This window comes from Pan paniscus, chromosome 11, assembly GCF_029289425.2.
Source record: "Pan paniscus chromosome 11, NHGRI_mPanPan1-v2.0_pri, whole genome shotgun sequence".
NCBI classification, from domain to species: domain Eukaryota; kingdom Metazoa; phylum Chordata; class Mammalia; order Primates; family Hominidae; genus Pan; species Pan paniscus.
In genome coordinates, this window is record NC_073260.2 from 87257035 (window position 1) to 87270000 (window position 12966).

Consider the following 12966-nt stretch of genomic DNA (forward strand, 5'->3'; position numbering starts at 1 on the left):
ACATTAAAGTAATGTAAATAGATATAAATTATTGGTATAACTTCCAATAGTGAAAGGGTTATATATTCACAACATTAACCACTATGCAAAATCTAAAATATATCTGAAGACTAAAAAGAAGCACGAGTTTTATAAAAATGAGCTATTAAGCTTATTAATTTATAACCTTTCTTTTTGTAAATGGGACACTCCCCCTATCAAAACAACTCCAACAACAGAAAGAAAACCTCAGTAAGCAGAGAACAATGAACACACGCAACATAGTAAGGATTCACTTCCTGAATGCTCCAAATCTTCGTGGCTTAAAAAGCATCCCAATTTTCTCTAAAGGTAGTAGCATTTATTCATTGGGCCATAGCTAATTTTACATGGAATGCAAAAATGTTAGTTTAAGTTTAATATACCACCCTATTTAAATATTTCCAATGTAGCTCTCAAACTGCAGAGCTATCCCTCCGTCTATTTTAATTTTAAAGTAAGTTAGCAAAGGCTTCCTTCTTAATCCCCAGAGACTACCTACATAGTGACACAAACGCACAAATTTATGACAGCAACATAAATGCTCTTCTGAAGTAATGTGCAACATTAAGTGAAAATCGTTTCCTGGAAAGATATTATAGGTATCTATATTTTATTTGCCATCTTAAACATATCTGAGTCTTTATGGCCTTATTTTAAAAATGTATTTCCTTTTTATATTTCCTGGTGCAAATGGACTGCATAAATAAGCAATGTGCTATGAGGCTTCAGACCAGCCGATAAAACCTTTCAATTTTCATGCCAGCTTCTTCTTTTGTAATTCAAATCCGCCTGGAAACTGGCAGCTCTGAAAACTGAAACAAGCACTGCCACAAATACCTTGTAATGCTATCGACCTTGTCTGCCCATGCAGTGAGAAAGGGGGATGCGTATGTGTCTGCAGCCATCCAGATAACACAACTCATTTTTTTTGGGGGGGGGTGGGTGGGTGGGGTGGGGTGGGGATAACAGAAGCCAGCCCCAGACTGTGCACCAAAAGCAGTCATTACCAGGCGAGCTGGAGAATAAGTCTCTTCAAAATACACAGTGCATTTAAAAACCATATATGAGGCTGAGCCACTGCTGTCATTACCAATTTTAATTTAGCTCCTTCAGTTTGCCAGCCAGATAAACTCTTTAGTGCTGTTTTTTAATCTATTTGCCACATTTTATGTTTAAGATTATAGTAATATGGACAGAAGAAGGAATCACTTTTAGGGGAAATAAAGAAATAGATCCGCTTATCGGCACCCATCAGAAAGTTCATTAATCAGCCAGGCTTTGTGCCCTCTAAATTGAAAGGTTAAATAATCCTCTCAGGAATATTTCTCGGCCCCTCCGCCAATTGTCCGGAGAGGAGCTGCCATTCATAGCATGCGGGATCGGTGACAGGGTATCTTACCACTGTTTGGACCCCAAACAATGATGGACAAATGGCTTGGTTTACAAAGAAACCATTCAGTATGTGGATGGAGAAGGACCACAAGCTTTGATGCAGGATGGAGGGATGAAGGCATGGAGACAGGATGTAGGGGGAAGGGACAGAAAAGAACACATAAATGTGTAAATCCATGGACATTTTATCTGAATGTTTATTGGGCTAGACTATAAAACACAGAAATCACACTAATATACATCTTCCAACCATACAAAATGCTTAACATATTCAAATCTGCTACTATATTTTGCATGTGATTGTACATGAACCCCAATAAAAAAATTAGAATAGAACCATAGCTCTATTACGTTTATTAGCTAATACATGGGGGATCCAAATAAACCCCAAGATTTTCATTTTTACCATAACTCCACATGACTTACAACACATGGCCCTCCCACCACCTGCCATCCCAACTCTGCTTATTCCACTGTAATACTCTTAACCATCGATCACAAAGGCAGGGAATTCCACAGCTGCAAGGACCTGTTAGAAGGGGGAAGTAATGTTCTTTTGCTTTTACAATATGTTCCATCTGAGCCTTTGCTTGTCTTAAAACAAGGAACAAACATGAAATAGGAATGCTCTTTGAAAGAATACAAACTGCATGTACTGATAAAGTGCTTAAGTTTGAGTTGCCTTTTTCGCTGGACGTATCTGAGAATACAGCTGGAAGTCTGCAGAACTGACCCAGCTCTTATACCACTACATTTTGCTATGAAATCAGGCTGGTTTTTGGTGTTAATCATGTGAAGGCATAAAGTAGTTTTACCTAAAGTGCAAAAAACTGCTATGCTATTTTGTTTCATTTCTTATCTGATTAACATAAGCCCTCTACCCCTAGCAGAAAGTATTCTAATTGGGGTATGTTTATGTTTGGGTGAATTTTTCAATTTCGTTTTATTCTCATCATTTGTATAGAGAGCAAATATTTATATAATTTATTTGCTTATGATAGAGAACTATATTCAGATGGTACTGAAGTTATCACTTAAGACTCACACATTTATTAATATGTATTTTCAAAGTGATATTGCATTTTTATGATACACATTTTATATAGTTATTTTCACTAGGAAAGGAAGTAGCCTAAATGGAAAAGAATAAGACAAGTATAAATAATTAGAAAATGAAAACTGAGGTAAATAATTTTGTCAACAAAAGATTCCCTTCAATAAATATAAGAAGGAAACATTGTTAGGAGACAGAGTAAAGAGGTCCTTAGGAATCTCCTAATGTTGGGCAGAAGACATTATAATAACCTGAGTTCGGGACGTCAGTCCAGAGGCCATCTCTACAGGTGTGAGATGCCTTTGGGTTTGCTGTAGTACAGCCTGCATAGTGTTTAACATGCTCTGTCTGTCAGGTATTGTATTTTATATTTATCATCTCATCGTATACTTAACAAAATCCTACAAGGCATTATCCCCATTTTTCAGATGAAGAAACTGAGGGCTTTAGAAGTTAAATATTTTAACTATGTTTGCACATTTAGTATATGACGAAAGACTCAGACTCTGAACCACAGTCCAATCCCAAAGCTGGCATTCTTTTCTCTATTATGATTTAAAAAAATGCTACCTAGTAATTTCCTTAGAAATTTGCTTGCCCTTCTGGCCCAACTGTATAGCACAGTTTTCTAAGGCCTGGTAAAAACAGGGAGGAAATGTATAACTGTAAACAAAGGAAATGTGAGAGATCCAAGAAAACAAAATTGATATTGTATAAACAAAGTTAAGACACAACCCAAAACTTAGTTTTCCTAACTGAACAAAAATGTGGGGTAATCCACAAATCAATGTAAAGAAACATATTTATCTAAAATGGATGTATTACAAAATTATAAAGATGATCTTATAATTTACCCAATGGATTCAGTTCTACATGATTATTGAAAAATGGAACGAAAATTATCTAGTAGCTTTATTACCAGTTGATACACACATGTGCATTCCTTTTACAAAGTTAATAAAAATTTCTAAACACTCACTTTAAATAATTCTTGTTTTGAAATGTGCGCTATCTATGTACTGGTGTACCAATTAAGGTGAAGTTCTAATTTAATCCCAAAGATATTAAACTTTTTTTTGTTAAATGCTTTCTAAAGAGGTAATATATTTCTTCACTTGTTTTCGGTATTTCTTAAACACCAGAGTTGTTGGTCTTGGAGGATCATTGCACCAACTCAAAATAGCTGGAAGAAAATACTTATAAATGTACCAAAAAACCCACACATAATGCCCTTGAATTTCTGATATATAGGGATCAAATGACTAATAAATTTTAAGTCTAAAATCTGACTGATTTTAACAATAATTCATTAACTTTCAGTCACTGAAAAGACTGTGCTTTTGAAACCTAAAACTTAAGTTTATCACCACAGCTTGTAACAGAAAATATAACACTAGTTCAGAGAGACTGTTCATGTTAACAAGTCAAGGAGTCTTTTCCTGCAGATTATTCAAACGATCGATCCAAACCCTTAAAGGTTATGGTTGATCATGATTGTGAGTAATTAATTGATTCCTAAATACTTCAGACCTTTAGGAATTACTGTAATCTACCATGTCACTCACATGCATGACTACCAAAATGAATGTCTAATACAAATATCAATGCTCTAGTATATTTTATCTACATTTACTGTTGGACTGAAATGTCTAGAAAAGACTATGACAAGTTTGATCACTCGGAATATAATTAATAAATGGCATGAAATACCTGTTCAAAGCACATATGCGAAATAATCACTTGAATATGCTAAAGTTATCTACATAATACTTCTACACTCTTTATGTGTACGTAACATGACAAAGAATTGGCATCACTCAAGATTTTAAAACTGTTAATTTATTATATAGTTAGATACTGTACAATGGTAAACTGTATTAATTTTGGAAAATCTAAGACTATTTGTTTATATTTATATTCATTTTTATTGTAATAGGGTCACTCTTTAAAAGTGCAGAGTTGCAAGTAAAAATAAACGTAGTTTTGTCCCTGAGCAAGAATGACACGCAAATTCATGAAGTGTTCCATATTTTAATTTTTTTAAAGAAAGAAATGTAGTTTTCTTTGAGATCATATGAATACTGTGGGTTTTAAAAAAGATTTTTAAAGTGTGTTATATATGTTAAAACAAGAAGCACTTAGAAATGAAATTTAATTACCACAGTATTTAATAATCAAGAATAAATTGTCCCTATAATGACTAACTATAATTCCTTTCTAAGTAATGCTGAACACACATGGGGAAGAGAGGAAAGGGTAATAAAAAAAAGTGCAAACGTGATGCTCCATTTGTCATCCTCAGGATAAACATTTGTTAACAGATAAGAAAACAGATGACCACAACAAGTACTTCTTTCCATTTTTAAAACAGAAGTACAACTTTAAGGCCATGTGAGACATATTTAAGTCCTAAATATACTGGTCTTTGCCCCTAGCCACTAGGGGCAGGAATAAAAAGCACAGGGACTTTTTCCGTCAAATAAAGAAAGGAAGTCACTATTTATAGTAGAACTTCAGATTCAATTATTTGATTATTGAACATCTAATATCTAAAAATATGAGCCAAATTCATGATGACTAGTGAGTAGGTCATTAAAGATATTTAGAAGATGGCAAAAGCACAGCTGCTTCTATGCCAAAACATTTATGATAAATCTTTCCTAAATTGTGTGAAGGCTGCATACTTCTCATTGCTTCATTATCTGAAACACTTAAATCTACATTAGGATTACCATCATAAAGTACTTGATATTATCTAAATATATTAATGCAAGGAAAAAACTATGCAAAATATGCCATATTGATTTCCCATTTAAACCAAATTAGTATTTGCATTAAAATACTGAAAATCAAGTAACTTCAGAATTGAAGGAGTGAACACTTCAGTATTTCTTTGTAAAGAAGAAAATACTAAGGTTCTCACAAGTGCTCCAATAAATAAAAATTACACCCAAATCTAAATGATCTTATTCTATCTCCATTCACAAATAAATATGCATACATACAATTTCTAAATATCTGAGGAAATGTTATGTGAGGAAAAATAACATGCATTTATAATTCACAACATTCATTTTTCCCTCTTTCCTTTACAGTAGCTTTAGAAAATTGCTTTTTGATGATTTAGCAAATTTTATTTATTTTTAAAAGAATCTCATTTATTGAGATTGATAATTCCAGGTTTCATTTGCTTTGAAATTGCATTTTCCAATGATAAGTTCTGGCAAAATGTGGTTCCACATGCCAGTGAAATAAAGATTAAAAAAAAAAAATCAGTTGACTTACTCTGTAAATGTAGTAATTAGCATTCCTACTAAACTCAAAATATGAGAAGACTGAAGTAAAAATTATGATGATAATTTTAACAGCAAATTCTTTAAGAACAAGACAAGTATTTAAATAACATAAAACTATTCATATAAATTTTGCATTTGAAAAATCTTTAAAAATTTTAGTCATTCTCCAAATGTATTTTCCATCTCTGTTATCAGAGATGGACTATTACAAGTCATCAATGCTTATTCAAAAAAAAAAATCTTGTTATTCAAACACCAAGTAACTCAAAAGATAAACCAGTCTGATTTATTTTATAGTACTATAATGGAAAGATGGCCCTGAAGCACTACAAAAGAGTCATGTGCCTTCTGAATGATCAGAGCACAATCACGTTCACCTCAGTAGTATTTTAGTACTAAGGGCATTTTAAATGAAAACTAAACCTCTGACAATTTGGCAGAGATGTAATGTCTCAATAGCAACACCTGATCAATCAAAACATTAAAACAGCAATACCAGATACAGAGGAAAAAAACTGTAATTTATACAAGAGTATTTCTGGTTCTTGAGGAAGTAGGCAAAGTAAGTTGAACTACCAAAACAAAAGCTTCCAAAATGAACTTATAATGTATTAGCTTATGAAAACCTATGTGCTAGGCCTCAAAAATGGTACCAATAAAAATGGTGTTTAGATAGCATTTTATAAGACAGTATGTAACCAGTTCTATTTTCTTAAACACACCAAAGCGCACACAGAGAAAAACAGACCTATCACTTGATATCTACTGTGTGGATGGGGTTATTATGGTTTTTACAGATCTGCTTATGTAGCCAAGGACCTCTCAGAAAGATATTTAGGAATCCCAACATATATCCAATTAACCAGGAAAAGAAAAGATTCTGGCTGACTTTTTGAATCTCTTCATTTCACATTTTAAGTTATTTTAAAAGAAAAACATTCCATATTAGCATTAGGCAATTAGAAAATTATCTATCCTATCTTACATCACAATCTCAGGATAAAGGCTTTTGCATAGCTATAGTCTCAGAACCAAAACCACCTTCTTATTCCTTCCTTCTGGACTGTAAAACATAGTTCTAGAGTTAAATCCAAATCTGTTGACATTTAGGGGTACCCACTCTGTAGTATGGCATAGAATGCTTTAGAGAGTAACATTCTCACTCAGTATAAAACTCCAAACTGTGAAAACACAAAAAATACATTTCTAAATGGGTATTTCCAGGTAAGGACAGAAAACTAAGTGGCAAAATGAAATGTAATATTGTTACTTATGGTTTATAAGATATACCCTGACAAACTGTGGCCATAAGCCTTTCTTAGGCCAGAAAGGAAGTCAAGCACACTCATTTCTCTACTCTTCCCCATTTCCCGGATAACAAATAGTCTATTTTTTGAAGTGTGAATTCTAGGCATTCAAAACATTATATATAAAAAAACAAGGCTTAATTCTTCTAAAACAGTTACATTTGCTTCCTGCTTAAACCTTCAGTTAAAATAAAAGGCAGTAGGGTTGAAATACATTTTAACAATGCACACAAAGAAATCAAATGCAAAATTAAACATAAAAGATGCATTGTCCTTTTTGATTCTTAACACATACAGCCCTCAAATAGCAAACTCCTGGTTACTTTTTAAAGTAAGTAGATTAAAAACAAGATTAACCAAATGTCCAACTCATGTCAAATCATAGCCTCTACTAGTTAAAAATTCTGTTGGTTGTAAAACTCTGTTGGTGGCCATATTGGCCTAGGATTTTTAATATAAATGAGAGTAGAAGTGACAGGGGGTGGGGGAAGGGACATTCTTTCTCGAATAAAGGGGGAAATTTTAATCTAGAATGAGTTATTTGAAAGATGAAAAAGAACATTAAAAGTCAGGCTCTACAAAAATCTGAAAATGTAGCAGAAATGAAAATACAAGAAGTTATATTTTAGCTATATTATTAAACATTTAAAAGCATTCTAAACATTTTTGAAGGAGGTAAAAATATTAACTATTCGAGGAAATTATGTACTTGTTAAGTAAAAACAATATTTTTTTCTTTTTTTCATGGTCTCCAAATTGATAAAGACATTAAATTATATAATTTTAGAATCATTAAAACATAGAAAGATGGTGTCACCAGATGGTTGTTATAATATGGATGTTTGTGTATATGTAGTCTTTTTAGTTTTATTAGCATGAACCCTTTAGAATGATGGTCTTTAGCTTTTATTAATGTAGTCGAGTCTAGCTGATTAAAAAGCTATTATATTCATATACAGGTTGTTGAAGATATTTCATTTTATTTTTCTTGAAATTGTTGAAAATAGTGAACACTTCTATAACTTTCTTCTTAGTTCTGAAAGTGTTTTAAGGAATTTTTTATTTGGAATATTTCAAAAGTCCACTTGTAACAATCAACTACACCACCTTTCTTATGTGTTTGAGAAACAATATTCTGTTTAACCTATAGACTTTTTTGGTTTTTAAAGAAAACGATTCCTGGATAAACATTAATTTACTGTTAAAATTTAAGTCGTTCTGTAAATGACCCTCTAGTTGGGAGGCAGATAAAAGCAACTGTAAAGCTCCCAAATATAAACATCTCCAAACTGGATACTAATCACCTTTGCCATCATTTGGGGTAAGAAATATGACAATTTTGGTTAGAAAAAGTAATTAATCAATGCTTAAGTGTAGAAAGCTCCAGAGTTTTAAGCAGACTGGTTTAAATGAATAAGTCGTAACAATTCTAACTGAGGCTTCATTACTTGGTCACTGCGCTGATTGACTCAACATTCATGTGTGAGGGCTACTAGGAGTCAATAGATGGCAGTCCATCGCCTAGTAAAAGAGCTGAAGATGACTAAAATCATCATGCATCTTGTTTTTATTCAAGACTGAATATTGCTTCATTGCATACATTTGGATATTGTCCATATACTGATAATTTAAATAATTACTTAACTATTTTATTTTAGAGACACTGATATATGCACAAGTTCATAAACATGCTAGTTTTATATTTATACTTGCCTAGTAAACTCATTATTAATTTCAACTTGATAATTAATAAACTGTGATGGCAACTTCAATATTATTTTAAAAAATTAACCAGGATTTCAGATTGGAACAAACAAAGTTTTCAAATTGAATTTGTTAAACCTATAAATAGAATATATTGTAATTCCTTAAAAAGTAAATTTATTTTGTATTATTTTTTCCTAATGATTCTTTTTAAAATTTATGTTTCTGAACAGCTAAAATATTAAGCAAACCTTCAAATATTTCTGTTACATTGAAACACATTTTTACCCTTTAACTATAGGTATATAAACGAACACAGGTGTAAATAATCAAAAGAGCAGCTTTAAAATCATACTTCCTACACTTCAAGATTGGAATTGTTTAAATTAGGGGAAAAGCTAAAATAAATGCAATGTCAAATCTATAAGGATATTACTTTATACAGTTACAAAGAGTAGCTCTGTCATCTTGAAAAGTATAACATATAATTAGATTCTAATTAAGTTTAGGCTGTAATGATTTCACTATATTATATTAGGATAAAAAAACTGCTACATAAGCACAAACAATGTATTCAGATGAATTACATTTGTAATATATATGTGTAACATACATGTGTATGTATATATTTTTGGGTATAACACTTAAGTTTTTAACAAATCCTAATTTGAGATTTGAGGAATAGTTGAGGAGTTACAGCTTTCTACTGAAAATCTTTAAAAAAATTAAATGGTAATCACAAAATGTGAAAACAAACCACCTTATATAATTTATGGCCTCTTGGGCCTGTGACAGACAGACAGGTAGTTTGAGTCTACTTGTTGGTTTACTTTTTATTTCTCTAAGGAGAATGATAAGAAGTCATGTTTTGAAAGAACTTTGCCCTTTGTATTTTTACAACCTGTCTTTGTGTAAACAAAACTTTTAACTATGCTAAACCTTAAGAAACAATGTTTAACAACTTTTAATTAATATATATTATGTTATATAACTGTAATAATTAAAAGAATAATGGTCTGTTGCTTAGCACAACATATTTAATACAGTAAGTGAGTAGTAGGGCTATGGTGAATTATTGAAATTATTTAAGCTGAACATTAAAAGTAAACTAACTTCATAATATTGAGCACCAGTCAATTAGATTCTCTAGCAAACTGTATTTTCTGCTTCTACTTAGCCTAAAATCACAATAAAAGGAAACTAGGAATTGAATAACTTGAATGGTATTAAGCAGATATTTATACATTTTGAATAAGTCAAGAAGGGCTTAAGGATATGACAGTTGAATTATTCTATATGAAATATACACTAAGCTTTTTCTAGGTTCATTGAAAAATATCAGTAACTGTTTTAGTAAAAGCAACTGAAGATACTGTGGACTGAATGCTTGTGGACTGTGGATAATACAACATTTTAAAGACACTGGATTATTACTCTTTAAGGCTCCCAGTATACTTTTCCCCTTTAATTTAATGAATATAGTCTGGAAGACTAAGAGATACCATGATGTAATCATTAAATGATGTGAGTAATAAAAAAATCAAATTCTTTTAAGAACAGGAAGATAGGGTAGGGGGCAGTGGAAAAGAGAAAAAGTGTATTATTGCTTTCTCTGTACAAAAACTCTTCAGATGTTTATTATCTTCCAGCAGAAGATGCTTGTCTATATTTTATGGTCAGCAGTTCAGAGAAGGGTAAATAGGCTAGGTCTTGGGGAAAATAAAAAAGGTGTTTCTACTCACCGTTAGGTGATACTGCCTCCAGATTTCTGTGCAAGCCTGGAAAATAAAAATATTGATCAGCTGGGAGCATGAAACAAGGTACTTTACAGCCTGTTGGTTTTGGCATAACCCAGCATCCACCGGTGTCGGTCACAGGAAAATAAGAAGCTTAACAGAAAGGGTCTGCATTTCAGCTTCAAAAACCTGGCTAGACAGTTTAATTGAATTTTACACTGGTTTAACACACTCCCCACCATTGTCAGAAAGCCAGTAACAAAGTTTTCTCTCTTTTTCTTTTCAGGTTACAAGTTTTGGGCACTAAGATGTGATAAAGAGCCATAACTCAGTTAAACTGATAAATGAACAGCAGTGGTCAAAATCAATAAAACTCACCAAGTACACCTTTTAAAACAGCATTTTGAACTTTGGTAGTAAGATGGAAAACAATTTAATAGTAACTGCTTTAAGAAGACTTCACTGTTATTACATATTTGTGATAGCTGTTGGCATCTTTTACTGAATCACTTGGTGCTAACTTTTAATACTCTATAAGAAAGAGAATTAAAAACAACAAGAACAAAAACGACTGCAAGAAACTAAAGTCCAAAATGTCTAATCTTTCCATATCCACATCTGTAGCAAAAACAACTTTAAAAATCCCCAAAACGTCGATAATCTTGTAAAAGATATACTAATTGAAACTAGAATAGGTAACAACAAAAGAACCAACCAAACAAGCAAATATAAACAATAGCAGGAACAACAAAAACAGTGATTAGAATATATTTTCTTACGAACACATATATAAATCTTCTTATGCCTAAATTATGACCTTGTTAAGGACACTTTTTCTAACCAAGCTGCTTATGTATAGTTGATCAGTTTACCATCTTCTCAGGAGCAAAAAGTATGTTGTTTGTAGCTATATAAATGGTTGGAATAAATTAAAACACCAAGCAAAGGAAATGGTGATTCTTAAAAGTGAATGGAAATTTATAGCTTTTGTTTATAGATGCATGCCTAAAATTAGAGTAAGACTTTCTGAAATCTTTGTAATTTTTGATACTTAGTTTGAAACAACTCTTTACTTGATTTGTCATTTCTCTTTCATTTATTTTTCAAAGTATTGATAAGACTAACAAACGTAATTCATACAATCTGAAAATATCATAGCTATGATAATAATTTAAGAAACATTTGAATGCCAATACCTCTACTGATTATACCACCATAAGTGATTAGACAAAAAAGTAGATATGTTTCAACTATGCTGAAACATATCTATGCTGAAAAATTTTATCCTTTATGCATTTTAACTTTCCTGTGTAATTTCCTATAGAAAGCTGTGTAGACTGCTCCTATAGAAAGCAGTCTACACAGCTTTCTATAGGAAATTTCGACTGTTTAGTGGTCAGCATTCCAGTTTTAATATCAAATTCCTGGAAACTAAAGTGTCTTACTAAAAAAACCCACTTATTATATCCAGTCATTTCTGGATGAACAACACTGATGAAAAGACAACTATTTTTAAAAAGTAAAAGGTTGATTCATAAGGCAAAGATCATGTTAGTACCAAATGTAGCCACAAACTTTAGGTTACAAAAGTTCTTAAGAATATATACAAGAAATATCTATTTTTATAAACACGTATACACACAAATATCTAATGTACAATATATCCTTAAATATTCATTTCCTACCTTCTATCATAAGCTTTTTGCTGTGTATATATAATTTGAGTTGGATTATTGTAGAAATAAGCAAGCAGTTATTTATACATTAGTTATGGATAGTTCTTGATTACCACAGTGTCCTCAGAATAATACGGTTGAAAAATTGCAATCACTGAGTTGTCATACACTGGCAGAATGCCACTCTACCATGTGACCTTTTCTTGTGTTGCAGCAATTTAGTAATAAAAGAAAGAATTACTTGGTTTTTGAACAATCATCTGATTGCTCTGTACATGAAGATGATGCCCAATATAGAAAATTAGTAGTGAGAGACATGAAACTTCTTTTCATTTATTAGACAATAGTATTGTAATTTTTAAAAACTCCTACTTGACTGTCTCATAAGTATTTTTACTCAACATTCTCATGCATAGTTTCATTTTGCTATTTTTTGTAATACTTATTTATATTTGAGGTTAAAAAGTAAACAAATATTTTTCATTTCAAACTAGGTGTCAATAAAAGGCACACATCTTTATTTATATCTATGTATCATCAATGAATTTTTAAAACCCTAATTTTTCTTTTTGCTTATTATGGCTTCAACTTCTTTTTACCATTCCCTAGTCGTTGCACGTATTTTTCTTCTTATCAAATAGAATGCCATGGCACCCAAATGTATGTATCTATTGCATGGAAAATTATATACCTATTGCATAAAATAAAGTAATTTCTAAAGCAAGAAGCCTACTATTACAACTAACTTTGGTCTAATTAAAAAAATACTTAAAATGAATT

At 31.6% G+C, this 12966-nt stretch overlaps 1 protein-coding gene across 11 annotated transcripts in view; it reads right to left on the reverse strand.

Annotated features, from left to right (window-relative positions):
- ZCCHC7 (zinc finger CCHC-type containing 7) overlaps positions 1-12966 on the reverse strand; it is a 238336-nt gene that overhangs the window by 20491 nt on the left and 204879 nt on the right. For all 11 annotated transcript variants that reach the window (XM_003805126.5, XM_008967861.4, XM_034967439.3 and 8 more), the window contains one exon: positions 10517-10552. In XM_003805126.5, the coding sequence (XP_003805174.1) occupies positions 10517-10552 (36 nt within the window). The remainder of the gene's footprint in view (positions 1-10516; positions 10553-12966) is intronic.